At 43.2% G+C, this 25,570-nt stretch overlaps 1 protein-coding gene across 2 annotated transcripts in view; it reads left to right on the top strand.

Moving 5' to 3' along the window:
* The first annotated feature begins 321 nt into the window (after positions 1-321).
* Positions 322-25,570, top strand: part of TRIM29 (tripartite motif containing 29) — a 72,278-nt gene continuing 47,029 nt past the window's right edge. Inside the window, exons 1-2 of one of the 2 annotated variants that reach the window (XM_040425119.1) lie at positions 322-1,109; positions 16,728-16,823. In XM_040425119.1, the coding sequence (XP_040281053.1) occupies positions 519-1,109; positions 16,728-16,823 (687 nt within the window). In that variant the 5' untranslated portion in view covers positions 322-518. The remainder of the gene's footprint in view (positions 1,110-16,727; positions 16,824-25,570) is intronic. The other variant, XM_040425109.1, reaches the window with a different exon arrangement.

The raw sequence follows: 25,570 nt of genomic DNA, 5'->3' as shown, positions 1-25,570 counted from the left end.
TTGAATCTCTGCACCTGTTTACACTGCACAGTGACTGGACACACTTGCTCAATAAAATAACTTTTTTTTATATGATAATCGTTCCGTGTAAAAGGCAATAACTGATAGTTGTATGTAGGACACTAACCCCTTATAAAACACCTAATCAGCAGTTTGGAGAGCTAGAAAATAATTGTCTACACTGACAACTAGGAGAGGTTGCAGCCAGCTAGAAAAATAATTAAAAAAGAAGTCTCATTCTGTAAAAGAGGGCAGGGCAGGAATGTTCTCAGGGCTTCCTGGGTGTGGATCACATTGTGTAACCTTAGCTGTCTCATCTCTTCATCATATCTCCTTTGCTGTGGTTCATCGTCATCGGCAGGAATAAGGTTTCCTCAGACTATTTGTGAGTCACAGTCAGATATTTATCAGAGTACTTTCCTTGCTCTACCTGTGATCTTACAGTATCTCCACAGATTTAGAAGCACAAGGAATCTACAGGATTAACAAGGGTCCTCTAAAGTCCAGGTACTAAGACAATGGAAGATCACGATGTTAAGACAGCCAATGGCTCCCATTCCGAAGAGAGTTTTCAACAAGATTCTGCAAATTCCAGTATTGATGAAACTCCAGAGATCCTAAGTAGCCCAGGACCAGACCAAGGAGGCGTGAAAACCACAGTGCTGAAGAATAGTCCTGGGGCTGGAATCAAATTCAATCGTCTGAATCTTTATGGTGGATCTGATGCGAAAGCTCCTGGAAGCCCTGGTCATGATAGTTTAGAAAATCGCAAGTCTGCTCGCGTAAGTGTAGGGGCAAATATAGAGTCGGATGATGTCCTTTGCGATACATGCATTGAAGACAAAAAGAAAGCTGTTAAGTCCTGTCTAGTCTGCCAGATTTCCTTCTGTGAAGCCCACCTTAAACCCCATTTGGAAGGAGCTGCTTTTCGGGACCACAAACTGCTGGATCCCATTAGGGACTTTGAAGCCAGAAAATGCCCACTTCACAGCAAGACAATGGAGCTGTTTTGTCAATCAGACCAAACCTGCATCTGCTACCTGTGTATGTTCCAAGAACACAAGAACCACAATACTGTGACGGTGGAGGCTGAGAAATATGTAAAAGAGGTAAGTGCTGATTTTTTCATAGTTATTACTGTACATTACTCAAGTTACAAACGAGTTGGAAAGCCTACCGATTATAATTATTGCAAATAGAGATGGGGAATCAAGTCACCAAGTTTACAATGGTTCGAGAATTGAGATGATTTTCGACTTGAATCCGTAAAGATTAGATTAGAATATTTTTAAATATTGTTTTAATATTAGCTAATTTATAAAAAAAATTAAATCAACGTGATTTATATTTGATTTGATTTCCATAGACATCAATGGAGTAAAAACTATTAGAAATAGTTTCCCACTAAAATCAAATCAATCCCAAGTGAACATGTATTTGAGTTTCTTAGTCATGGGAAAACATGTGCCATTGGGGCTTCCCAAGACTCTTTAACAGCAAATTTGTAAAGTTATCAACGAATACATCTTACACTCCCATACAATTGCTTACTTGGAGCTAACGAGAGTTAATATATTATAATAAAGCCATATTTCAGAATTCCCCTCTATTATAATTGCATTACAGTGATTACTGCAGGATTAGAGCGACTTTACGGCTTAATGGCCTTTAGAGATTTGACATCAAGAATCCAGATATGTTTTTTCCCTTGTCTGTAACGATTTAATCATTATAATTGTGTTACTTCTTCTCTTTAATTCATTTGGAATCTTAGCGTCTATCATTATTAATAGTTCATTTGGTTAAATTGAATAAATTATGAAAAGAAACATCATAAAAATCGAAATAATAGTAAGAAAAAATTACAAGTGGCGGAGTCGTAGGAGTTTCATATTCCAGCCACCCAGCAATTTGTCCATCACCAATGGTCAAGCTTCTAAGAAGGAATGTTGTGATTTTGTAAATTTCAAAAAGGAGAGCAGGAACATTTTTAAGTATTTTTTTATTTTATTGAATTTTTTTTTTATTTGAAAGTACATAGACCTGGGATATTCCCACTGAGGAATGTACAGTTTGGAAGTGGTTAAATGTGTAAGGGCTTAAATTCTGCTGTGGTCCTGTCTGAACAAAACATAGACTGAGGGCGTTTCCTTTATTACGACATTTCATGAATGCCTCCGTATAATAGCTAAAATCTACGGCTGCTGTCCTGCCACACCCTGGGTGTGCCTGCGCATTATGCAGACAAGCCACCTGCCCGTAGCCTAATACAGTATGTTAGCAGTTAGTTACGCAGGCTGAAATCACCTCAACCCCCCCTGGGGAGCAGATATGTGACAACTTGCATTTGTGGACTGTGTGCTCAACCGTTTTGTAGGTGATTCTTCCCGTAAAGGCTTCAGGCTTAAAAACTGGATCGATCTAGAATCTATTAGAGCACATTTAAAGGGGCAGCAAACTGTCATTTTGTAAAAGTTAAAGGGTTAGCTTTGGATAGGTTATCAATATCAGATTGGTGGTGGTCCGACACTCATCAACCCCCGCTGATCAGCTGTTTGAAAAGGTTGCGGCGCTTCAGGGTGTGCTGCAGCCTACTCAAAGCTTCCCAAGAACAGCACTATTCATTATGTAATGGCTGTGCTTGGTATTGCAGCCCAAGCCCATTTACTTAAATGGGATTTGGCTGCACGTAGGCCATGTGATCGATGAATGTGACATCACTGGCCTAGGAAGAGGCTGCAGCACTCACTGGAGAACCATGGCCTCTTCGTACAGCTGATGGGCCAGGAGTTTGGAGCCCCCACCAAATACATATTGATGACCTCTCCTAAGGATAGGCTAGCTTGGCTATCTTTGTCTGTCTCATAGATATTGAATGCAGCAACAGTGTGCATAGCTCCATTCAAATGTCTCCAGAACGGAGAGCTTAGGACCTCCATTTAAGTGATTGTGGTGGTCCCAGAGGTTGGGCCCCCAGCAATGATATGTTTATTGTCTATCCTGTAGATGCGTGTTGAGGGTTTCATCTTTCAATGCATTCTAACGACTGTGTCCAGTTGCAGAGGGGAAGTTTGAAATTTTTAGACCCCAATGCACAATTTTCAACAGGGCTTCCTACTACAATCCATACTGATCTTCTCATCTGAGACAAGATGTTCCATGGACCCCCTCAGGCTCACACACCCTAGTTGTGGCCTTCCTTATTTGGTGAATCCTATGTTTTAAAGATTAGCTATTGGCCATTAGCTCTTAAAGAAGTTTTCCAGGAATTTGATATTGCTGGCATATTCTTAATTGTGTATTAGACACTTTGATGCCACAGACGATTGTCTGGAGGGAAGCGTTCCCTCCCGGCAATCATCAGATAGCTAGTAGAGGACACCGCTTGTGCTAAAATAAAATTAAAAAATAAAGTTTTTTTTCCCCATCATTCAATACCCCATAATGACCAAGTGAAAACAGAATGTTTAAAATCTCTGCAAATTTTTATTAAAAAGGAAAAACTAAAATCTTGATTGACATAAGTATTTAGACCCTTTATTTAGGACTTACCGTAGTTAAAGCCCCTTTGGCAGTGACAACATCCTCCAGTCTTCTTGGGTTTGATGCCCCAAGGTTTGCCCACCTGGATTTATGGATCTTCTGCCATTCTTCTCTGCAGATTATCTCAAGCTCTGTCAGGTTGGATAGAGACCATCAGTGGACAGGCATTTTCCAGTCTCTCCAGAGATGTTTGATTGGGTTTCAGGACTCTGGCTGGGCCACTCAATGTCATTCACAGAGTTGTCCCTAAGCCACTCCTGTGTTGTCTTGGCTGTGTGCTTAGGGTCATTGTATTGTTGGAAGGTGAACCTTTAGCCCAGTCTGAAGTCCAGAACACTTTGTATCAGGTTTTCATTAAGAATATCTCTGTACTTTGATCTATTCAGCTTTCCCTCAACCCTGACCAGTCTCCTTGTCCCAGCCGCTGAAAAACACCCCCACAGCATGATGCTGCCACCACCTTGCTTCACTGTAAGGATTGTATTGGGCAGTATCTGGTTTCCTTCAGACATGATGCTTAGAATTGAGGCCAAAAAATTCATTCTTGGTTTCATCATACCAGAGAATCTTGTTTCACACAGTCTGAGAGTTCTTAAGGTGCTTTTTTGCACACTCCAAACATACTTTCATGTGTCATTTTCCAAGGAGAGGCTTCTTTCTTGCCTCTCTGTCATAAAGCCCAGATTGGGGGAGGGCTGAAGTGATGTTTGACCTTCTGGGAGTTTCTACAATTTGCACACAGGATCTTTGGAGATAAGCCAAAATGACCATTGAGTTCTTGGTCACATGTCTTACTAAGTTCTTAATTCCCCCCATTTAGTTTGGTGGCGCGGCCAGCTCTAGGAAGTGTTTTGGCTGTTCCAAATGTCCTCCATTCAAAAATTATAGAGACCACTGTGCTCTTGGGAACTCTTGGGAACAGTGCAGCAGAATTTTTTTTGTACCCTCCAGATCTGTGCCTCCACACAATCCTGTTTCTGGGCTCTACAGGCAGTTCTTTCCTCCTCATAGCTTGGTTTGTGCTCTTATATGCATTGTCAGCTAGGACACTTTATATAGACAGGGCTGTATCTTTCCAAATTATGTCCAATCAAGTGAATTACCACAGGTCGATTCCAATCAAGTTGTAGAAACATCTCAAAGATGATCAAGAGAAATTAGATGTCCCCCCTTCCCGAGCTAAATTACAATTGTCATCGCGAAGTGTCTGAATACTTATGTCCATGCTAAATTTTAGTTTTTCCTTTTTAATAAATTTGCAAACATTTCTAGAATTCTAGCTTTCTCTTTGTCAATATAGGGTATTGAGAGCAGATTGATAGGAGAAAACTTGTTTTTTTTTATCATAGCACAAGCCTGCAAAATGTGAAAAAAGTAAAGGTCTGAAAACTTTCTGAATTTATTGTACCTATATATTAAAGCGTAGTCTTTGTCCAAATAACTCAGTTTTATTGCTTGTTATTCTCTTATGCTATGTGTGATTTACAGACTCAATGCATAGCATATCATTACATTATTACTAGCACACAAGCACTGTAGGGCATGTTCACATGAGGCAAAAGGTCGTTGTCATAGCAGAACAGGTTCAGGGACGTTCATGTTAACACATTTGAATGCACAGTAAACTAGATCTCTTACTAATTCTGATATGAACTCTCAACTGAAAAGAAAATGTTGTGATGCATTTAAAGGGGCATTCCCATATTCTTTATGATCGGTGGGGGTTCAACTTCTGGAACCCTCAACAATCCTGAAAATAAAGGGGCTGAAGTATTGATTTGGTGGCAAAGCTGCTTCGGTCTTTTGTCCCTGCACAACAGCGCCGCCTGCTGTATAGGGTAACTCCATCAATCAATCACCAATGCAGAACCATTATTATCAGGATCGGTTGGGGTTCCCATCTTAGCAATAGCAATATTCAATCACGTTATGAGATGGGAATACCCCTTTAAAGTGAAACTCCTCTTAAAGCAACCCTCTGGTTCAAGAAAAAAAGTCACATTAACTTGGTTATAAGCAGAACTTTTCATTACCTGGTACCTAAGCTGTCAGCTGTAGATCCGCCAGTTCCCAGGCTCCTCTTCTGTCATCCAAGATGGCTGCATTGCTTCTCAGGACACCGGATGCATTTGCATTTGGTAGTCCAAGACACTTCCTGCTCAGATTGGACACCATTGCTCATGGGAGCATTGGTGGACCATCCAAGAGCAGGGCTGGAGAACCAGAAAGTGTCTTGGATTACCAACATACTGTGAAATAGGTGGTTCTGCAGCTGAAAAGATGAAAAGAAGGGCACCAGGTAAGTGCTCTGTTTGTTCCCCAGTTAATGCAGACGGTCTCTTTTAAGAGCTTAATTTAAAGGGGTTTTCTAGGAATTTAATATTGATGGAATATCTTCAGGATAGGTCATCAACATCAGATCGTCAGGGGGTCCAACACCCGGATCCCCTGCTGGTCAGCTGTTTGAAGAAGCCATGGCGCCCTGGTGAGCTTACCACCCTCTCACAGCTCACCAAGCACAGCGCCTTACATTGTATAGTGGCCATGCTTGGTATTGCAGCTTTGGCCCATTAAATTGAATAGGACTGAGCTGCACCTAGGTCATGTAACCAATGAACGTGACCTAGGAGGGAGTTATAACGCTTACCAGAGTGAGGACCCCCACCGATCAGATATGTATGGCTTATCCTGAGGATAGACCATCAATACTTAATGTTTTGAAAATCCTTTTCAAGGTGTTATTATATAAGTTTACTCAAAGTAATGACTCACTTGTGACCTTCAGGATAATAATTTTTAGGCTCTTACCTCTGTGCAGCACACCTCAGGCTGACATACAGTCTGTGCATTAAATATACACTGCCATAAATTATGACTGCGTCCGTCTATGGCACTGGTAGGGCAAGGACATGGTATCAGAATTTCTAGCATACTTGCAAGTTCTTAGAAAATCGAGGGGGTCTTGAAGGTGGTCTTTTACTCCATTTTACTCCACTTCACAACATGTTCAACCACAGTAAAGACGGTTGGCATATGTACACAGTACATACAGACCTTTTCTCTATGATGAAGCAGAGCACTCAGTGTATACTACTGTAGCACCCCTGCCCGATAAGTGATCTGAGAGAGGCACTGTACTCTATCCAGTTGCCTTCCACTGGTGCATGGATTGCAGGTTGCCAGTTGGTTCTAAGTGCAAATGGAAAATCTAGGACAAAATTATCCTTCTGGTCCACTTTTTTTTAAGCTGGTCATACAAAGATGACACATTTGGCCAACAGCTATCTCTCCTGATCCTCCCACACATATGCATGCTTGTCTAAGCAGGCCTATATAATGATTGGGGAGAAGGCAGTGGTTTATCTCCCCGAGAACAAAAGGATCAAGCAGCTGGAATCCAAAATGCCCGATCCTTATCTCTCCCAATGTAAGCTGTTGAAGGAGAGATAGGAGAATACAATACACATACCTCCTAACCTTTGAAAAACTCAAGAAGGGACAATATCAGTGGCAAATTATTTTACGTAAAGCCATGACACAAACTATGCTCAGTGCCTTTCTATACAGGATGCATGCTTAGGGGCATACGGCAACTGAGGCCAAAATTCTGGACTGTCCCACTGGACCCGGATCTGTTGGGAGGCATGCATACACATTAGACGGTCGGCTGAACCTGCTGAAATTGGTGGGTTAGGCAAACACAAATCTAATGTGTATGGGGGCCTATAGATCGAATATGTATGGGGGCCTAAAGATCGAATGTGTATGGGAGCCTAAAGATCAAATGTGTATGGGAGCCTAAAGATCAAATGTGTATGGGGGCCTATAGATCAAATGTGTATGGGGGCCTATAGATCTAATGTGTATGGAGGCCTAAAGATCTAATGTGCATGTGGGCCTATAGATCTAATGTGCATGGGAGCCTATATATCTAATGACTATGGATACATATAGATCTAATGTGCATGGGGGCCTATAGATCCAATGTGTATGGGGGCCTATAGCTCTAATTTGTATGGGGCCTATAGATCTAATGTGTATGGGGGCATATAGATCGAATGTGTATGAAAGCCTATAGATATAATGTGTATGGAGGCCTATAGATCTAATGTGTATGGGGGCCAGAACCAAAACCCGATCACCTGGGTTAAAGATCTGGACCCGGGTCTGCCAATTATAGATCTGACTCTGGGCTCGCTGAGTGGCCTCCCTATGCTCCCTGACAAGAGGCAAAACGGTCTCTATCCGCTGTTGCATCTTGGTAACATATTCAAGGAGGCTTTTATGCGGAGTAGGTTATTGTTCCCACGCCTCTTTGGCTACGTCCAACAAACCACAAGGATGTCTGCCATATAGCAATTCGAAGGGTGAGAACCCAGTAGAGGCCTGGCTCACCTCTCGCACTGCGAACGTGAGATAGGGCAGAAGAAGGTCCCAATCCTTTCCATCTTTGGACTTTGCATCAGTTGCGACAGCCACCTCGTGGGTCCACCTGCCGTAAACAGTGGACAGAGACACCATAGCAGTAGGGAAGTCTTTTAAGTCCCCATGTATACACATGACCCCTACTTTACGGCCAGTATACTCAGCAGAGCGTACCAGGGAAGCCCTTACCAGGGTCACCAGACTCCCTGAGTCCAACAGAGCCTCCGCTGGAGTGTCTCCCACCTCCACCTGGCACAGGTGGTTCAGAGACTCCGGAGCAACCACCACACACAGTTTCCTGGCATACAATGATTGACGGAAGCCATAGTTTGTGTCTATGGGTTCCCCCCTGCTGTGGACAGTCCGCTCGAACATGGCCAGGAGCCCGACACCGCCAGCAGACCATTAGAGCGGGGTCCACAGGGGCCTCATCCCGGGCAGGTTTTGTGGGCACCAGTCGCCGGGTCCGGGGCGGAGGGACTCTGGATTTGAGTGCCCCCCTCCCAAAAGAACCCACCAGGTCGACCATCTCCAGCGCATTACCTGGAGAGACCTGATCCATCCATTTCTGGAGAGGGGGAGGCATAGCAGTGGGGCTCAGCACGTCAGGTTGTAGCCACTTTTGCAACAGGTTGAGCAGGTTATAATACTGGGGTCTCGCGGATTTAGCCGGGTTGAACTCCCACTGATGCACCCGCTGGGCCCGAACCAGCACATTCACCCCCAGTCTTTCCAAAATCTTCCCCTTTACCTTTGGGTAGTCGGCCGCTTGATCGTCCGGCAAATTTAAGTACACGTGCTGAGACTCTGATGCCAGGAAAGGAGCAATGACCTCAGCCCACTGGTCCACGGGCAGCCTTTCCCTGTTGGCCACTTTCTCATACATCGCCAGGTATGTTTCGATGTCATCTGTGGGTGTCATCTTAGGGATCGCTGCATGAACTGCTTTCCGGGCATCGTGAACGCTTGGGGTTGCTCCTGCTGTTTGCAAAGCCATCACGTGTTGTAGCAGCAACCAGTTGGTCTCTTGCTGCTGCTTATTAGCCTCGCGTTGCTGCAGGTTGGTCTCTTGCTGCTGCAGATTAGCCTCCATGAGGGCCTTCAAAAAAGCCTCCATTTTGTCACGTGACACAGGTTTAAACCTTGCAGGTTTGATAAACGACATACACCCGTGTGCAAACCAAAAATATTTTGGCAATCACACCAGCCTCACTGCTCTGCACGCATCCTCCACCAATTGTAGGGATTTGCTCTGGTAGGCAGGGTAAGCAGACGCAATACAGAGGCAAGACCACGGTTGAAAAAACAAAAGTCCAGTGTTTATTCACACAGAAAAGGCAGAAAAGAAAAAACAATGCTTTACAGAGTCCTGGTGTTAGTTCACACCGCAAGAGCTCCCAAAAATAACATAAATCACCTGGCAGACCACAGCAGGCTTTAGGGCACCTGACTCTCAGCAGGCGGCTCTCATGCAGCTCTCAAAAACACAGAGCTTCCACAGCTCCACTCTCACTTGAAGGAACATACCACACCCAGCTGAGCTGCTGGCTGGGTTTTTAAACCCCAGCCCAAAACCTCGCCTGGACGTGGGGAACAGCCACCCACCTTGCTCTTCGGCTGCTCCCAATAAGAACCGGCCCGGATCGGCTTTACAGCCACACTAAAAAAAACAATGTCAGCGAGCACTAGCTGCCGCTGACACACAAAGTTACCGGTTCTTATCTCACCGGGGCTAGGAACCTCGGTGACACGTACCTTCCATACCTTACACCCTCCTACAGAGCCTATAGATCTAATGTGTACGAGATCCTATAGATCTAATGCGTATGGGGCCTATAGATCTAATGTGTATGGGGGCCTATAGATCTTATGTGTATGGGGGCCTATACATCTAATGGGTATGGGAGCCTATATATGTTAATATGTATAAGGGCCTATAGATGTAATGGGTATGGGGCCTATAGATCTTATGTGTACGGGGCCTATAGATCTAATGTGTATGGTAGCCTATAGATGTAATGTGTATGGTGCCTGTAGATGTAATGTGTATGGGGCCTATAGATCTTATGTGTATGGGGGCCTATAAATCTAATGTGTATGGTAGCCTATAGATGTAAGGTGTATGGGGCATATAGATGTAAGGTGTATGGGGCATATAGATCTAATGTGTATGGGGGCCTATAAATCTAATGTGTATGGTAGCCTATAGATGTAATGTGTATGGGGCCTATATATCTAATGTGGATGGGGGCTTATAGATCTAATGTGTATGGGGCCTACAAAGCTAATGTGTATGGTAGCCTATAGATGTAATGTGTATGGGGGCCTATAGATCTTATGTGTACGGGGCCTATAAATCTAATGTGTATGGGGGCCTATAGATCTAATGTGTACAGGGGCCTATAAATCTAATGGGCATGGGAGCCTATAGATCTAATGTGTATGGGGACCTATAGATCTTATGTGTCTGGGGGCCTATAGATGTAATGTGTATGGGGGCCTATAGATGTAATGTGTATGGGGGCCTATAGATCTAATGGGCATGGGAGCCTATAGATGTAATATGTACGGGGGCCTATAGATCTAATGTGTACGGGTGCCTATAAATCTAATGTGTATGGGGGCCTATAGATCTAATGTGTACGGGCCTATAGATCTTATGTGTATGGGGGCCTCTAAGGCTAATGTGTATGGGAGCCTATAGATGTAATGTGTATGGGGGCCTATAAATCTAATGTGTATGGAAGCCTATAGATCTAATGTGTATGGGGCCTATAGATCTAATGTGTATGGTCCGCTTTAGTGCTTGAGTCAGGAGCCATTCATCCAAGCACCTTCCCTTTAGGCCAAACCAATGCGGCAAGTTTTTTAAACAACTCCCCACACTCCTCTATGAAAGATGGGTGGAGAATCTGGGCAGATCAAATGCGAAGCTGGTTCATACTTCCTCCTCTCAACTATATGCATATAAAACCATTTAACAAGCAATAAACCCGGGCGCTCACCCTGCCATACATTTTATTTCTATTTCTGTACATTAATAATTTGTCATGGATTTTACAAGCTGAAAAGAGAAGTCAGCTCTGTCATCTCTGAAGGCTCTGACAGTTTATCTTAATGTTATCTGGGCTGTAATTGCAGATAAAATGCTCAGGAACAGATCTGTGAGATGGGATTTTTATAACTACAGTACAAAAGGTCATTAGAGACAAAACCAAATGAGTACACAGACCATAAAATACACACGAAGTGTCACTAGAGTGCAAAACGCTGAGATTTAGAGGAAAAAAGGTAATTTACAGAGCAGAAAAGTAAAATTGTGTCATTAAAGTTAATAGTTTATTCATGGGGTACAAATATGGAAGCGGGGCTTGTTTACCGGAGATAATATCCTAAAAATATGTTAGATAAGAAGAGAAAAATACAAATATAATAATGATGTATTGATGATATCATAAAATGAATATAATATAAAATGAACTGAAATGGTCATAATATGTTAATATGATTTATAAACACTTCACTTAAAGGGAACCTGAAATGCATGGCGAGACCCTTCTACAACAATCATGACACAGAGCAGGAGGAGCTGAGCAGATTGATATACAGTTTTATGGGAAAAGATTTGGTATAAATTGCAATTTTTTGTAATTTTAAGGGAATCTATCACCAACAAAATTTGTTTTAAATAGAGCATACCGGAAGGTAGAGATTGGTGCCCCGAAACATAAACTTACTCTTCTTGTAAAAATCTGATCCCTTAATCCAGAGAAATGCTTATTTGTATTTTATGTTAATTAGGTTTTAAGTGCATTGAGGGCGGGGCTGTGCCGTTCAGTGCACCATTGCTCCTCTGCTTTTCACCGGGCCATCTTTTAAACTTTTGTTGCTCGTTTTGGGCTTAGGAGAACAGTAAGCGATTCTTATCAGTGACGGACAACCTTCCTCATATCAGCGTGCATACTGAGTTAGCGGTCACTGAGTAGGACCACCCACTGGACTCCTAAGTATAGAAAAAGCTGAATTATAAATGACCAAAAAGTTTATTTCTATTGAGTCTTTTCCTTACAAACCTATATATATATATAAATATATCAATCTTCTCAGCTCATCCTGCGCTATAATATGTTGCTGGCAGGACAGACGGCATATTCTTTTTGACAAGTTCCATTAAAGGGTGTCTGTCGGCAGGATTAAAGGGGCAATCCAATCTTGGACATTGCGGGCATATCGCTAGGATAGGTCCCCAATGTCTGATAGGTTCTGGTCCCTCCACCAATACTTAGAACAGAGCCCGCAAAGTGCCGTTGGGCGCACGTCCACCATCCATTCATTCCTATGGGAGCACTGAAAATAACTGAGTGCTGGCTCGGTTATTTCCGTCAGCCACATAGAAGTGAATGGAGCCGTGACTGTGCTTGCTCAGTGCGCTTCCCAATCATTTTAATGAGGACTTCCGAAAAATAGCCGAGTGTGCTGCTCGGCTATTTGCTGCGCTCCCATAGGAATGAATGGACGGCAGCTACGCATTCGCGGTGCACCCTCCGTCACTTTGCGGGCTCCGTTCTATTTATAGGTGTGGGTCCCAGAGGTGGGACCTGCACCTATCAGACATTGGGAAACTGCCAGCAAACAATAATTCTGTATGGGAACCAAGGGCGGATTGCCCCACTGGTAAATTTACCAATGGGGCAATGCCCAGGGGGCCGCTCAAGCCTTCCTCTTTGCCAATGGCCAGGTAGATAGTGAGTGGTAATTAACACTGTGAGAATCAGGTACTCATGTACCCAGCCAGCCACCGCACATACCCTCCTGAATTCATCTGCTGTGGATGCATCTCATCTCCTAAGTCCCCTGCTCCATATCTTAATCAGAGACAATTGGAGGTAAAGGACAGCAAATGGCATCTAATGATGGCCACCACAAAGGAACAGCTTTTGGGGCAATATATTGTGCTTCAGTGTGGTATATGGTTCTGATGGGACTGTATTTTTCACTATGGTATTGCTGACTCAACCTACTTGTGTTGCCCGCCTTCTGTCAATTTGCACCCACCTACTACCAACATGTGGGGCCAATTTTCGTTTTTTTCCAGGGCCACTTTAAGTTTCCAGTCTGATGGGGATGAGCGATAGCATTAGTGATCGCTCCTCCCCATCCTGTGGAGGCGATTGCTGCATGTAGATACAGCAGTCTCCTTCACTGCCGAGCCGGCGATTGCTGGGACGGAACGCTTCCTCCCCGACAATGGTCTGCTTAACTCATCTTACTAGAAGGATAGTCTTTACACTATTTTACAATGTAGTTGATACATTAGGAATATTTGCGAGTTAGTATTTTGGGGAGGATGCAGTGATAAGCTGGTAACGTACTGGCCTGGATTTAAGACTAATTATTTTGATAGATTGATATATATTTTACCTAATATTCTACTAGATCAGGACTCTGCGTCCTCTGGAGAAAATGAATTTCACCTTTGCAAGGGAAACTTTGGAAGGTGGATTGAAACAAAGACTTTGTGAAATTGTCTATACGGCTGCTTCCAGTAATGGCATGAAGCCAGCTCATGATAGGTTTGCTTCCATCGGTAGAAACCTTTCTCCTTGGCAGGCCTTTCGGTCCTTCAGTACAATTTAAAATGCAAATGAATGTGCGGAAAGCTCATTGAGATAACAATTATGGGCGGTGGAAGGCTTTTGTGAACAGGAAATTCACACCATTTGCATAATGATACAAGCAATCTCATAACTATATAACGTAAATTAGACGGATTAAACAACATTAAAGTTAATTGTCCTTTTTTTTTAAGTGGTTCTCCAGGATTTTTTTTAAATACCTCCTCCACCCAGTGGGACCAGTGAAGGGAACTATACTGAACTACTTCCTGCTACTTGGTTTTGGCTCTGTGGGTCCAGGGATGTCTTCACTGTATTTCCGGCACTGCATGTGCATTTCCTGCATGGATGGGTTGACGTACGCCACTACAGCCAATGACTAGCCTCATCAGTGACATGTCCCCAAGCTGCTCGGAGACGCATCACCATTGGCCGCAGCAAGGCACGTCACTCCTTCCATGCAGAAAGTTTACATGGTGGAAACCTGAAGTGAAGTAAAGAAAGATGGGGACCTATGGAACCAAATGGCAGGGATCAGGTACTGTAAGTATTGTTACCTTCACAGGTCCCACTGGATGGGTGGGATTTTAAAAAAAATGTGGACATCCCTTTCAAAGGAGTTTTCTGGACAGTTATTATTTTTTTATTGTCAAAAAGGATAAAAAAAAATAAGAAAGAGGCACTACTCATCTCCACCAATTCCTCGCCACTGTTGGTCTGATGCTAGACCAGTGCTGTCCACATCTTCTCTGGCTTAACACATGCTGGAAATGCCAGGAAAGGTCCACTCAGCCAATCATTGGTCAAAGCAGTGACCTGCTTCAACTAGTGATTGGCTGAGCAGGCATTTCCTGTGTGTCCAGATGGAACCAGGAAGTGGAGACCAGTGTTGATCCTGTAAGCATCAGCAGGGTGAGGAATTGGCGATGTGAGTAATGCTTCTCTTAATTTTTTTCTAAACATTTAGCCTGTTGGACAACCCCTTTAAAGTGTAACTGTCATGTTTTCATAAAAAATAAAAAATCTATTTTAGAATATATTACTGCTGCTGCAGCATTATACAAGAAGCAATCTTTAGGTTCTTCACATACCACTGTTTTTCTTGAGCTTTTCCATTAGTTACGACTGTTTTAACCTCTACAATATGAGGATCTTCTCAAAATAGCTCCTCTGCCAGTTCTCTGAGGCCTAAACTGCTTCCCTCACTACACATACACACTGCCAGCAGCCAATCAGATTGGATTACTGAGAGACACACCTTCTCACTCTGAGAAGTGTGAAGGACCACCCCTCTGTCTTCTGTTTGCACTAAAAGGAAAAGCCCTAGTAACAGTCTTTTAAGGGACCAAAGGATAGGGACAGGGACATTATTGAAAGCTATTATTATATGGTAATTACAGATCTTTTGACAATCATTGACAAACTAAAAAATATGACATTTATACTTTAACCCCTTAAGGACCCAGGACGAGAATGCTCGTCCTAAATGGCCGGTACTTTGTGCCCCAGGACAAGCATTCTCGTCCTGTGGTCCTTCCTCTCCCCCATGTGCGGTGCCGCGATCAGCAGCTGGGATCCGGCTGTTACTGACACTGCCGGATCCCTGCCGCATCCACTAGCATCAGTGATAACGCCAATGCCAGTGGATTAACCCCTCATATGCCGTGGTCAGCGCTGACCGCGGCATATGGGAAGTTTGCGCTCCCTCCAATCAAACCGTCATCTCACCCTGCAAAAAATGGGACCCTACCTAAGACAATCACCTAAAAAATAAAAATAATATGGCTTTCAGAAAAAGGAAACACAAAAACATGATTCATTAAAAAAATGCTTTATTATGTAAAACTGAAACAAAAGAAAAATAAAAGTAGACATATTTGGCATTGTCGTGTCCATAACAACCTGCTCTATAAAAATGGCACATGATCTAACCTGTCAGGAGAACACCATAAAAAACAAAAAATAAAAACTGTGCCAGAACAGCCATTTTTTGGTTACTTTGCCTCACAAAAAGCATAATATAGAGCAATCGAAAGTCATATATACCATGAAATAATACCAATGAACGTATCACCTTGTATCACCTTTTCCTATAATTTCCAAAATTGGGGCACTTTTTTGGAGTTTCTACTCTAGGGGTATTTAAATGTCATATGGCAACTTAAAATTATCCCAGTGAAATCTGCCCTCCAAAATCCATATGGCGCTCCTTTCATTCTGCGCCCTGCCGTTTGCCCGTACAACAGTTTACGACCAGATGTGGGGTATTTCTGTAAACTGCAGAATCGGAGTAATAAATATTGAGTTTTATTTGGCTGTTAACCCTTGATGTGTTGCAGGAAAAAAGGAATTAAAATGGAAAATCTGCCAAAAAAGTGAAATTTAAAAATTTAATCTCCTTTTTCCTTTTATTCTTGTGGAACACCTAAAGGGTTAACAAAGTTTGTAAAAATCAGTTTTGAATAACTTGAGGGGTGTGAGGGGTGTAGTTTCTACAATGTGGTCATTTATGGGTGGTTTCCACTATGTAAGCCCCACAAAGTGACTTTAGAATTGAAGTGGTCCTTAAAAAAGTGGGTTTTGGAAATTTTCTTAAAGCCTTATAAGATCCTAAAAAATAAAATTACATTTTCAAAATGATGCAAACATGAAAGTGGACATATGGGAAATGTAAAGTAATAGACTCTTTTATGATGTATCATTATCTGCCTTAAAAGCAGATAAAATAAAATTTGGAAAATTGAAAACTTTTCAAACTTTTCGGAAAATTTGGGATTTTTTTTAATAAATAAAGGTGAATTATATCGACTAAAATTTTTCACTATCATGAAGTACAATGTGTCGTGAAAAAACCAATCTCAGAATGGCTCGGATAAGTAAAAGTGTTCCGAAGTTATTATCACATAAAGTGACACATGTCAAGTTTCCTTGGTCCTTAAGGTGAAAAATGGCAGGGTCCTTAAGGGGTTAACTGTTTATATATATGCTTTTAGCTATAAACTCTCAATGTGATCCAGCAAATGCTTCCCACTAATAAGTATGATATTATTCAGTAAATTCTCCCTTTGCCTAAAGTTATATCTGCAGGATAACGACCTGATGATTATTCAAGATGTCTAACGTTTCTTGTTCCTTCCATTAAAGGCAGAATTGTCTGAAATCCAGGACCAGCTTCACCTCCAGTTACTTGATGTAGATGATGAGGTGGAGAGATGGCACAAGGAGAAGGATCGGATTAGGGTAAGAAAACCGTCATTATTATTTTAAAGCTTTGATTTTGCATTTTATTCGCCGGTGCTTTTTGAAAGCTTTGTCACTTCCATCAGGACCGGCCCCACTACAAAGTGAGCCATATGAATGGCGGTGACAGCGCAGGAGAAGTCTTTTGTGGACATTTCAACATACCCAAAAGAATGGAACTTAAAGGACTTTACTTTCTGCCTAAGAACCTAACTGTTCCTAACATGATACATTTTTATGCAGCATCTCGGGGTGTGACACGCTAGGACAGTTAACTGTATTCTGGTTAAAGCAGAAGAACCAAGAATTATTGTCCCTTAGTAAAGAAACAAAGGCTAATGGCTTGTTCACACGACAGTCGCCACTCTGTTGCCGTATTGCGGCCCGCATACGAACTTGCTCTATCTTTTTGCGGAACGGACGGATCGCGGACCCCATTCAAGTGAATGGGGTCGAGATCTTCATTCGGCAGCCCCATGGCAAGTGTGAACAAGCCCTAAAGGTGAAGTGGCTAAACCTACAGATTTCGGCAGTATCTTGTGTATATAGGGACGTCCTGATTCTTCCCCGCTTGCCAACTTAATTATGTAAGGTAATATCTACCGTTCTTTTAGCAGAGTCTGAAAGCAAGCAGTGCAAATCTATCTATCTAGTTATCTAGTTATCTGTCCCTTTAAAGTATCAATCTTGTAAAAAAATATTTAAAAAATTGTATCAGCTAGTGTAACATTAGTTGCAGCTTTGCCCTTGTACACGTACACCTGTCCATTAATAACATGTGGACGTAGCCTGTCCAGCAATGGCGCCGTGCATTCACATGTGGCATTTCTTTTCTACATGCACACGTGTGCCGGCCCTTCCGCAATTTGCGCTCCCCAATGCACAGGCACCATCCGTGCGGTTTCTACAGACGGATGCAGCCCCATTCAACCTGAATGGGTCCGTGATCCGTCCGCACTGCAAAAAATTAGAACAAGTTCTATTTTTTTTGTGGTGCAGAGGCACAGAGAGAAACCCCATGGAAGCGCTAGGTAGTGCTTCCGTGGGGTTCCATGCATCCATTCCGCACCGCACCTGTCGGATTGCGGACCCATTCACTTGATGCTGTGCACAAATGGCCAGGGCCTGTTTGCGGGCCACAATACTGGCCCGGCCGGCACGCGGTTCATGTGCACGAGCCCTTAGGGTGGGTTCGCATCAGCATTAGAAATTCCATTATACTGTTCCATTCAACAAGACTTTTTTCCCGGAACCATTATTTGTGCCCATAGACATGCATGAGGACGGAGCAAAACGGAATGCCTCTTAAAGGGTTCCGTTTTGCATTCTGTCCTAAATTTCCGTTGCATTCCATTATAACTCTGTTATAATAACGGAACAGTGTAACGGAATTTCTAACGATGGTGAGAACCTGCCTCTTTTTTTAATAGATTTCCCTATGTGCTGAAAAAAATCTCATCCTAGAGTTATTCTAACTTTCCCTGCATTTCTGGCATTGTCTGATCTTTCTGCGCATACTTTGGCGTTTTCCGTGGTAAGGCTTTGCATGTGACATTTATACAGGTATGAGGTGCACATTTTTCATTTTGGTGTCACGCTTCCCTTAAGTGCATAACGCTTATTTTTACATTGGAGCCGCAGGCGCTCACCCGTCTCAGCAGAATGCGGATGAAAACTGGAGGTTCAGGAAATGTTGTAGTCAACATATTTCTAGGTCTTCTGTGTGAAGGTGTTTGCTTTGCCAACTATCCTCATAAGTGTTGAATGACTACAGCCCATAGTACAGTCACAAGATTTCTTCCCCCCCCCCCTGTCTTATAGCAGATGGCTGATGAAGGAACAGCCATTTGTGATGATAACTAGAGATGAGCAAAGTTCTTAAAATTTGATTTGGCTGCTTTGCAGAATTTTACAAAAAAAATGAGTAAGTAGTGGGTACAATGACAGGTAACGGCAATTGTACCGCCCCATCATTGAATCCCTCAGAAGCCGCATTCATCGCTGATTGTGGAATCTGAGATTAATATTAAGATATGAGAATATGTAAAGATGAGAATATGTCATCAGGAACATCCAGCTCCTCCTCTCTCTGCATCTTGCTGACTTTTCTAGGACATAGAGACTTTGAAGGATGATTTGGAAAAAGTAAAGCCAGCAAAAGATAAGGATGGTCATCATTAAGACCTGGCACCAGAATAATAAAGGCTTCCATCTTATTGGTATTGAATTACATATCTTAGTTTACTGCGGATGTAGGAATACATAAATAAAACTGACGCAGAATAAGTCTCCCTGCACTCACCCTGCAGTCTCCCTGCAGTCTCTCTGCAGTCTCCCTGCACTCACCCTGCACTCTCCCTGCACTCACCCTGCACTCACCCTGCACTCACCCTGCAGTCTCCCTGCACTCACCCTGCACTCACCCTGCAGTCTCCCTGCACTCACCCTGCAGTCTCCCGGCACTCACCCTGCAGTATCCCTGCACTCACCCTGCAGTCTCTCTGCACTCACCCTGCAGTCTCCCTGCAGTCTCCCTGCACTCACCCTGCACTCACCCTGCACTCACCCTGCACTCACCCTGCAGTCTCCCTGCAATCTCCCTGCAGTCTCCCTGCCCTCTCCCTGCAGTCTCTCTGCACTCTCCTTCTCCAATATTCTTCTGTTAGTCGTTTTCAGCAACACTGTCCCTAGAGCATGAGCACTTGGCATGTCTCACCCTATGCTCAGCTCACAGGACAATGGCGGAGACCATGAGGGATAAGGATTTTATAGGGCTGTGACATCACAGGGTATGGCTATATGGCTATCTGTAGATTGGCTGGCTGCATGGCATTATGGGAGATCTCATCTTCTTTCTTTCACTTAGTAACATGTGCAGCCACCATTTTAGGAAAACCTGATTCGTTACCATGAAGCGCAAGGAAATTAAGATTCCTTTAGAATCAAAGTTTTCCTAAACTTGGACCGAATTCTGCTTCTAATGCTTCGCACAATGTGACATCACTGTGTATATTATCCCTCAACTGTGACATCACTGAGCCCATCATCCCACTATTGTGACATCACTAAGTGCCCTTTACATCTATTGTGACAACAGCTTGCGCATTATCGAACTATTGTGACATCACTGGATGCATTATCAAAGCATTGTGACATGACTCTGCCTATTATCCCACTATTGTTACATCACTGTATCCATTATCCCACCATTGTGACATCACTGTGTGCATTAACCCACTAATGTGACATCACTGTGCACATTATCCCACAAGCGTGACATCACAGAGCACATTATCCCGTTATTGTGACATCGCTGAGTTCATGATCCCTGTGCAATAATAAGACCAAAATAAAGGCGGTCATGGTGATGTGGGACCTCAAGGTTTTGCCCATGATGACATAGATATAATGTCAGGTGGAAGTTGCAATACATGTAAATTTCTATAGGTTATATTGAAGAAAATCTGCGAAAATGTTATTGTCTGTAATAATTCATTACACAATTGTATTCATCGTTCAGGACTTTGACTGCTTGTCTTCTCTGCCACCCCACTCCTGCTTCCATGCGCACGCTATCATGGATCCTGCTAAATTCAGTTACCGAACGCTTGCCATTTACTGTCTACAGCTATGGGTGATGTTAATCCTGCTTCACTGCTGCTCGCATTATTCTCGTTTCTCATTACTGCCATTATGATCAGATGAGCCGTGAGCGATCTGTTTCCACTGCTGTTCAGTTCCGCCAGTGCTTTCACCGGTGCCTTTTCTTCCAGATCATCCCGCTCTCTGCATTTCTTTTAACAAAAGCTTTTTCATTTACATGAATGGTTCTTGCCTGGAGGATGTCGCACTGAGCAGCTTATCTGGATTATCTGATGTTCCAAACTGTAGTTTGGTCTGTGTGAAAAAAAGTTCAGACATAGTCTACAGAAGTTTATTATTTTCTGTCACGGGTAGTGTTTTCTTGTAAATTTTTTTTTTTTAAAGAGGCTTCCCAGTTCCCTAGTATAGGCCATACATGTCTGATAGGTTTGGGTCTCAACTCTGGGACCTGCACCTATTTCTAGCAAGGGGAGTTTCCATGTCCACCCTATGCTTCCGATACTGACTCATGCACATGACAATATTATGACAAGAGCCTTATATTTGGTGCCAAGGATGAGATCAGATCATGGGCCGCTCATCAAAACGTTGGTGCCATTAGGCACACTCTTATCCTAATTTATGAAAAAAAAAGTAAATTTATCTGTTGTGGTAGACTAAGGGTGATTTCTAGGGATGAGCGAATCGGCTTCGGATGAAACATCCGAAGTCGATTCACATAAAACTTCCTTCTAAAACTGCACGGAGCAGGAGCTCCGTACAGTATTAGAATGGATTGGCTCCAATGAGCCGAAGGTATTGCTTCGCGAAGTCTAATGAGACTTTGCGTAACAACTTCATAAATTATTTGTACTGTAAAAAAACATTTCCCGAACTCGGGTTCAGTTCCAAGTGGTACCTTGGAAACTAACCTGAGTTCGGGAAATGTTTTTTTACAGTACAAATTAATTTATGAAGTTATTGCAATAACTGCGGCTCATCAGAGCCGAAGTTCTAATACTTCTGCTCCGTACAGTATTAGAATGAAGTTTTATGCGAGCCGATTCGCTCATCCCTAGAAACCACCCTTAATCTACCAGAACAGATAAATCAACTTTTTTTTCCATAAATTGGGGTCAGAGTGTAAGTCAAGAATTTTTTTTTCTTGTGAATTATTATTATTATAATTTTTTTTTAAAGATGACCTATTCACATGAGCCATATTGATGCAGTTTTTGAAGCCAATGCCAGGAGTGAACAGTAAAGGGAGGAGAAGAATATAGGAAAGATTCTACTTTTAATCTACTCCTTGCTTTGGCTTCAAAAACTGCATAAAATACTGCATGAAAGCAGCACTTGTGAAAGTGACCTTAGGGTTCTTGTACACAGGGTCAGACTGGCCCACCAGAGTAACAGAGGATCCATCAGTGGGCCCAGTGTCTAAAGCCATAGTTGGCACCAAAGGTCGAGGAGTAAAACATTTGGAGCTCGTCACTTGCCACTAGGGTCTATTACTTTGATAGAAAATCCATTGGACTGCATTGATGATACAGAACTTGGGCCCTGAGAATAATTTCCTCTGGTGGTCATCAGTGACATTCAGGCCCATGATGCTGGGCACTGAATAGTTTTTGAGTGCAGTCAACATCATAACCTATGACACATGTAAAGTATTTTGGCTATGTGAAAATGGTCTTATACTTACTCTCTCCAGGCTTAGCTTAGACTTACAAAAAGTGATGGAAAATACTGACCAAAATACTGCCATATGAATGTGGCCAGTGGCCACCTTAACTTGGCAATAATTGCAAAGCATCTGTGCCTCTACGCTTTATAGATGTCATTAATTTCCTTAGAGTGGAGAATTATCAATACCCCTCAGTTCCCTCATGTACACAGAATTAGTGTGGCAAAGTTCATAACTACTGCCAGTTAGAGATGGCCTTGCGGTTCTCCTAGAGGTTGTTTTGCGGAAAACTTTGCACGTTCGCCATTCGCCGAACATGCGAACAGGGTCATTTTGAAAATGACAGGCAGAGGAATAGGCAGGCCATTCTGCAGGGGTGGTAGGGGTCAGGCAGGTGCACCAGGCTGGAGCCTAACTGGGAAGTTGCAGATGGTGCGTGCAATTACGTCAAAGGACGCACCAGACTTGGTTGATTGGCTCACTCAGCCTTCCGCTTCTGCACCCTCCTCATCCTCTCTATCTGCACAATCTTCACTCTCTGCTTTGTGCACCCCCAAAGACACCACCACCACCATATCCCCTCCGCTCGAGTCAGAGGAATTATTTTCCCATCCATTACAAGACCTTACCGAACCGCAGCCATTCTTGGCATCGGATCAGGAAGAGGAGGTAGCAACGGCCGCCACCCAGCGGTCTGACGACAGTACCCGGATCAGCCCAAGGAGGGAGGTCCCCGCTGTTGCTGCCTACTCCGAGATCTCTAATGTCAGTGGTGGTGAAGGTGACGATGATGAAGGGTCGATGGACGTCACGTGGGTACCCATAAGAGAGGAAGAGGAGGGGAGTTCAGAGGGAGAGACGGAGAAGCAGATAGTAAGGAGAAGGAGGAGAAGCAGGCAGAACTTACAGTGCATGGGAGGCAAAAAGCAGACTGCTAATGTATCTGGAACGAGCCAACCACCATGCACGGTCACATCTGGCGCTTCCAGGATGCCGGCACATGGCTCTGCAGTGTGGGCTTTTTTTTAACGTGTCCACTGCTGACAATAATGTTGCCATCTGCAGCCTGTGTTGTCAACACATAAGTCGCGGTAAGCCCAATACTCACCTAGGGACGACCGCCTTAAGAAGGCACCTGGCCTCCCATCATCGAGCCCAGTGGGAGCAACACAGTCAGAACCCACAAAGCCACACTCCCGACGCTCCCCGTCCTGCCTCTTCTCCTTCCCCTCTCTCCTCCCAGTTGTCCTCCACTCCACCTTCCCCCGTGCCGTCATCGGGTTCATCTGGCAAAAGGCAGGCTTCCTTGCCCCAAATGTGGCCCGATGGCTGACCGCTGACTTGTCAGAACTGCTAGCATGCCTACTGCTGCCATATAAACTGGTGGACTCGGTGGACGACAGTGTGGACTACCTCACATTTCTAAAAATGAATGAGGCATGGATCTTGGAGGAATTCCACACATGTGACGAGTCGACTACGTTTGATTGAATTTCCTCATGACAGCCCACAAATATCCGCCACCACCCAGAAGAAATCATGGTCCCTGTCTTAGGTAAATACAGCGGCATAAAAGGCCTTTTATGTCTGTTAAATGCCTAATTTTTGGGGCCTGTACTGGCCGACAGTTATATTTTTATCCTGTGACCGCCTAATGTCCCTCCAGCCACAGAATCCTACAAAGTTGTGTGCTGTCAGGTGAATGCCTGTTGGCAAATTTTTTGGGCCTGTACTGGCAAGTTCTCACAACAATACTTAGTGCACCAGTCACTAATATCTCATGAGACCTTATAAAAATGTGAAGTTGTGTGTACCGCGGAAAAAATAAAATCGCATCATTAGGGATTTTCGCAATGGCGCTTTTTTTTAAACACTCAGTCTGCATATACAGCGATTGTTCTAACATGCATGTGAAATGTAATCAAATACACTGCTTTAATGTCAAATTACTTACAGTGAGTTCTTCCTCAACGTTGCGAAAATTGTTGCCAACCATCTTTTCTGATCGCATCCAACTTCGGTCTGGTGGAAACCAGATGCTGTAGTAGGCTGCGCCTATTTTGTGCATGCGCATACGTAAAAATTACATTGCCGATATTTCGCATTGAAAAAAATAATGAATGGAGATCGCAAATTTGAATAATACATCTGGTATGTCACTGTCCATGTTGTGGGACTATTTGTGCACTTTTAGTAATTATTTGGTGGCTGCAAATCTGACCTGAAGGTTTTTCACGTTCGCCTGCCATTCAAGTCTATGGGGCCCGCTGCAAACACACGGTTGGCGAACATTTGAGCCGTCCCTGCCAATGTTCATCCATCACTACTCCCAGTATCACTTGTGACACTAGATGCAGTAGGCGGCAGATGATAGTAACAATAAGCAAGGCTATTAAGTAGGAAGATAATTAAAGGTGCTGCCATGCAAACGTACTCTTATGAGCCTCCATGGGAAAATCCCAAACTTGGCACTGCGCCATACGTGACGTGGCCTGGATTTTCAGGTTACGTGATGAAAGTATATATGATCTTAAGATGTTGGGTTTGCGAGTGAGATGTCAAGGTAACAAAATATTTTTATTACATGAATTTTATGATATAACCTACATATTAATGATATAGTGGAGAACATTTCCCAGGAGAACATTTTTAAGACTCATGGTATCTGTGTTGAGAAAGCTTGTGAAAGCTAATATTAGGAATATTAGGAGATGTCATGAGAGCAGAAAACTTGAAATTTGTCTACTTCATGTAGAATGTACTAATCCTGACTGAAATGTAGACATTGTAAACTTAGACCAGACAATCTGGTAATTTGACAAATTTATCACAGTGGCTCAGTCTGGATGATAAATTTACTGGAAGGGTAGACACTTCACATCCCCACTTGGTTGGCTTACTTTGCGGAAAAAAAATTGTGCCAAAATTTCGGTTAGCTGGAGAACCAAAACATTTTGGCTAGGTGTTATGGATTATTCCCTTTGTGTAATTCTATAAATTCACATTATTAAATGTGGGCCACTGTTTGTTATTCGTTGGGAAAATTTTTAAGGTGCATTTACACTTTTCCGATGAGCATACAGTTATCGGGAAGAAAGCGTTCCTTACCAATAGATGCCTGCTCGTTAGTGGAGTTGAAGTGCTGCATTTACCTTCACTGAATGGGGACAAGCAATGGTTACTGCTATTGCTCCTCCTCATACAGATTCATTGTTTCTGGACAGAAGATCCCTGTTTACACAGCACTATCTGCTGCCCAGAAACCATGACTGAGGTGCCTGCACCAAGGATCATTTCACCCAATGAATAAACGTTTTGCTCGTACATTGGGTGAGCTGCGGCACCTTTACACAGGCAGATTATTAGGAACGAGCCTTCTTACGAATCTTCGTTCTGCATAATCGGCCCTTGTAAATGATCCATTAGTTGAATCCATTTTGCATGGAGTACACACTCCTTTCTCATTAGTTCTGTTCAG

This window comes from Bufo bufo, chromosome 1 (genome assembly GCF_905171765.1).
Source record: "Bufo bufo chromosome 1, aBufBuf1.1, whole genome shotgun sequence".
NCBI lineage: Eukaryota > Metazoa > Chordata > Amphibia > Anura > Bufonidae > Bufo > Bufo bufo.
Note: the sequence above shows the minus strand (reverse complement) of the source record. Positions and strands in the feature narration are given on the sequence as shown.